At 41.9% G+C, this 4,758-nt stretch overlaps 1 protein-coding gene across 1 annotated transcript; it reads left to right on the top strand.

Moving 5' to 3' along the window:
* Window positions 1-2,614: 2,614 nt before the first annotated feature.
* Window positions 2,615-4,523, top strand: LOC129729781 (cytosol aminopeptidase-like). The gene is made up of 2 exons (XM_055688600.1): window positions 2,615-2,968; window positions 3,025-4,523. Exons 1-2 carry the CDS (start codon window positions 2,765-2,767, stop codon window positions 4,456-4,458), a joined length of 1,638 nt encoding a protein of 545 aa, XP_055544575.1. The 5' UTR covers window positions 2,615-2,764; the 3' UTR covers window positions 4,459-4,523.
* Window positions 4,524-4,758: the final 235 nt, after the last annotated feature.

Genomic DNA, 4,758 nt, shown 5'->3' with positions numbered 1-4,758 from the left:
GTAATGGTGACAGGACAGGAAGATGACCTGGGAAAACACTACGGCATTCAGTGTAGTTTGTCGCCCTTCTTGTAGATTACCCCCTCCTTCCACACCTCAGGTAGCTGTTTTGTCTCCAAGATTTCGACGATCAGCGAGCAGCTGATTTGCTGTAGCCTCTGCGGGATGCGTTGAGTTTTTGGTAGAATTTTCGTGTTTCGTGTGTGCGGTGCAGCTGCTCGAGTTCTTCGCATCCTTCTCTTCCAGGCGGCGCTTTTTTTTCTTTGAAGATTTGGACTTGCTGCCTCCGTTTCAGTCTATATTGCTACACATTGCAACGGGTGGTCCTACACAGCACTGTTGCTTGCGCTTACTCTCGCTTGAAATCTGCTGACATTCGTCGTCAAACCACTCGTTACGTCGATTCGGTTGCACGTGTCCCTGGACTTCCTTCGCATCACGACGTTGAACTTACGGCTCTTCAAGTTCTCGAAAAGTACGAGGGTACTTCCTAGGAAGTTGAGAGATCGGCAGTTCCATGGTTCAAGTACTCGATCGTTAGTCCATTTTCATTGCCTAGGTCCTAGCTGATTAGTCCGCTCCGCAATTAAGGCTATTGCGTCCGTTGCTGTTGTTTTAAATGGTGCGGGCTTATAAGCCCAGCGATCAACCCCACTATGTCGCAGGAGAACCATCGTGGTGCCATTGTTCAAAGTTCTGGGCAGTACTAAGACTTGGGTTGAACACTGCGTTACTTAGAACGCTTCCGTTGGTGGTGATCCCAAGAACCTCCCTTCCGAGGAAGGAGGCCCCAACTTTTGTCAGTATGCGCACTGCAGTTCTACCGGGGTTGGTTACCCAGTCTTTCCATTAGTTATTATCACATCAGTTGGTACCACGCGAAAGTAGGAATTTGGTAGCTAGAAGACTGGGATTCACTAGTGGGAACTGCTTCGCGTCTTTGGTCCAGTCAACCAATGAGTCAACCTCTTGACGGTACTTGAATTAACAATAATTGAAGTACAACTTGGGTTTCTTAACTTGCTTTTCATTGAAAAATGCAACACATAACACTGAACATCAGAAGTTACCGTTTGTTTCCTGTAGTATATGACGAACTTTGTTTTACGCAGTTTTTTTTCCAAGTGCGTTTAATGAACATTAAATTATTTTGGCTATTCAAAACCAGTTAATTGGTTGAAAATACTGATTTTGATCATTGTTCTGCTATGGTTTTTCTCAGGCTAGCAAAACAATATATTAGCAAAAAAACTTTTTCATGAAATATGCACCTACCTAATTTATTGAATCAATCTACGTATGAAAACATTTAATTGACGTTTTATTGTATCTGAAGTCGGATTTGGTACTACGTTATGATGTTGTTATATTTTCTACTCCGTTATTGCTAATAAAAATTACCTGACCTCCAGAAGACGTCAAAATGGGTTGCGTGCACTATCCGCCATTACCACTCGTAGAGAGCTAGATTAACTTTTTTTCTGCTTACTCTGTAGTTTTTTTTGTCTTGGTTGCTGTAAAGAATTCATTTTTTATTACCCGTCACGGTGCGATGAAATTCCCGATGCAACGTTACCTCAGGGTCTGCGCTTAGGGCTTATTGTAATGATTTTCCAAAATTTTAGTTCTGAAAATCTATCTTAACTGAAGTAGTGAAGCAACCGCAGCTCTCTCCTCGTTTAGATGTCCAGTACCTACCGCTTCTCAGTGGGTTACTTTTATTTACAAATGCATTAACTGTTTACGTATTGACTCGAAAAGCATTTTTAAGTTTTTTTTCCACGGTTTTCGAAAGCTTGACAATAGACAGTCAACATTCTACCCAAGAATATATATTTTTAACTGGCTTCGTAAAAACATTAATTCGTGTTGTGCCGTGTTAGAAAAATGTTGAGAATAAAAATATAAATAAAAAAATCCTTTTTTAGACTGCAACAAAGTGTGTAATTCAAACGCCATCGTAGGATATTTCACTTGAAAATCACTTCAAACCGGTGTTGTTGCGTATAAAAACCGGAAACCAACAGCTAGATTGCGTACATCGTGTTGAATTAATGAGTAAGAAATGGTTTACTGTCTGGCACAGCTGCCGCACAAATATTCACTACTACTTGATGCATTGAAGCGGCAGAAACAAATGCGACCTCCAATCGCGAAGCATTAGTTTTCAATTCTATGTATAATTTTCCTCCATGCTTCCATAATCTATCGTCAACAACGCAACGGTTGGAAACGATAAAGCACTGTGCGCAATATTTGTTGTTGCGGTTGGGTAGTACTGTTCCGTTAGAGTGTTACAAAATGATCTTCTTCAAATAGGAATATACAGCTTTTTGATAATGTTGATTTAATGAAATGGAAAAAAGGTTAATATAATAAAATGATATGCAAAGAATTTATTAGTTGCATTCCAACCTACTTTAAAATAAATTATCGAAACACCTTGTTTAACTGAGAACCCACACTCAACAAAATATTCTAAATATAGCTTGCAACATTCAAATTGGTTAGACCATTGACATTTCAACGAATGCAGAATTGATTTTATCAAATATGTTCACAAAAAAAAATTCCAGTAAGCCATGATTTTGCCAAGATTTGTCACGAGAAAAAATTATTACTCATTTTCAAACGAACCTTTGTCGGAACCGCATTGAGAATATTGTTTTATCCGGAAGTTCCTCCAATAAAAGTGGAGCTCAAAATTTGTAGCGAAATAATCTACTTCGTTCGGCAAGATTTGGATGCTTGATAAATTAAAATCATGTCAGTTTGGCGAAGTCTTTTCAAGTCGGTCCTTCCCAGAACCTTTGGTGGAATTTCGAGACGAAATTTTTCCCAAGCCCTGAAAGGAACCGAAAAATGTGCCAGTCCACCTTCGAAGGGTTTGATCCTTGGTATTTATGTCGACGAGGATGATGTCTTCGATTCCGGTACTCTAACTCCAGCTGCTGCTCGATATAATGAGGTAACTGCTTTTGCGGTAGTTTAATTGATATAATATTAACGCTTTCATTGAAAAAGGCTCTCACAAATGGCCGTTTGCTGGAGCTGATCCACTTGGCCGGCCCAGTACCGAAACGTGGTGAAGTACGAGTTTTTTACGATCTCGAGCCGACCTTCAAAGCGGTTGCCGTGTGCGGGCTTGGTAGTGACTGCCTGGGTTACGAATCATCAGAAAAGCTGGATGAATCCAAAGAAGCAATTCGTATTGCAACTGCTAGTGGATGCCGCGAGCTGCAGCGTTTGGAGACAAATTTTATCTATGTGGAGGATATGGGTCATGCTGAATCGGCGGCAGAGGGAGCCCACATGGGCATCTGGATAAATCAAGAACTTAAAAAAGTCGAGAAGCGAAAGTTCGTTCCCCACTGCCAGCTGCACATCGATCGTGCTCTTCCGTGTGATGTTGATGGGTGGCGAATCGGCGTAATCAAAGCCGAAGCACAAAATTTGGCCAGACAGTTACAGGAAATGCCGGCAAATTTGATGACCCCAACAACGTTTGCTCAGAATGTGGTGCAGCTCTTGGCTAACTCTGGGGTAAACGTGGAAGTAAAGGTGCGCAGTTGGGCTGAGGCGCAAGGAATGAGTTCATTTTTAGCTGTTGCGAAAGGATCTTGTCAACCGCCGATATTTCTGGAGCTAAGCTATTATGGCGCTGGTAGCAAGGAACGACCGATAGTGCTCATTGGTCAAGGTAACACATTTGATAGTGGTGGCCTGTGTATAAAGACCTGCGAAGGGATGGAAATGATGCGAGGTGATATGTCCGGAGCGGCATGCGTTGTTGCTGCCTGTCGAGCTATTGCGTCTATGAAATTACCTGTGAACATTCGAGGTCTGATTCCACTTTGCGAACATATGATTGGTTGTAATGCCATTAAGCCGGGTGATGTGATTTCCGTGAAAAATGGTAAAAGCATCGAGGTGGTAGACGTAGATCGTGAAGGACCTCTGGTTTTGATTGATGCGCTGTTATATGCGGAAACCTTCGGACCAAAATACATCGTAGATGTTTCGACTACATCCGAATCTGTGCTCGACTCGTTTGGCAAGGTGTGCAGTGCGGTGTTCACTAATTCTGAAACACTTTGGCAGCGGGTCAAGAACGCTGGTATTCACACAGGAGACCGTGTGTGGCGTCTGCCATTGTGGGATTACTTTACGGAACAGGTGTCCTCTGTGGAACACGCAGACCTCCAGAACGTTGGACGGTGCGTTGGTGGTGAGCCGTGCTGCCAGGCAGCGTTTTTGCGAGAATTTTTACCCTGTGGTCAGTGGATGCATATCGATGCCAATAACGTGATGACAACGATGGGAAAAGACTATCCATACCTTAGGTATGGTATGGCAGGAAGGCCAACCAGAACACTAATTGAATTCATTGCCCAGAGTGTCTGCAAGGAGTCGGACATTTGCGTGCAACGAACGCAGGAAAAACACTTAATTTCGTAATTTTTATTACTTTTTATTTATAATAAATATTTTGGATGAGAATAAAAAACAAATCACTAGGCATACATTTTGTTTTATTGGTCCCATTTTTTACTTCAACTACTTGATGAGCAAAGATTTTCCTTCATGCATATGACAGGAAGATACGATAAGTAAAAGTACATTCCTAAAAATTGTAGCGAAACAGAGACCGGATTTTTCCAACGTAGTTGCATTACACGTGATACTGTGTCGCTACATATGAATACGATTTGCTGTTGGTTTTATGCTTATGGAAAAGTAGGGTATGATGTGATGCGC

Source organism: Wyeomyia smithii, chromosome 3 (assembly GCF_029784165.1).
Source record: "Wyeomyia smithii strain HCP4-BCI-WySm-NY-G18 chromosome 3, ASM2978416v1, whole genome shotgun sequence".
NCBI classification, from domain to species: domain Eukaryota; kingdom Metazoa; phylum Arthropoda; class Insecta; order Diptera; family Culicidae; genus Wyeomyia; species Wyeomyia smithii.
This window is presented reverse-complemented; position numbering and strand designations above follow the sequence as displayed.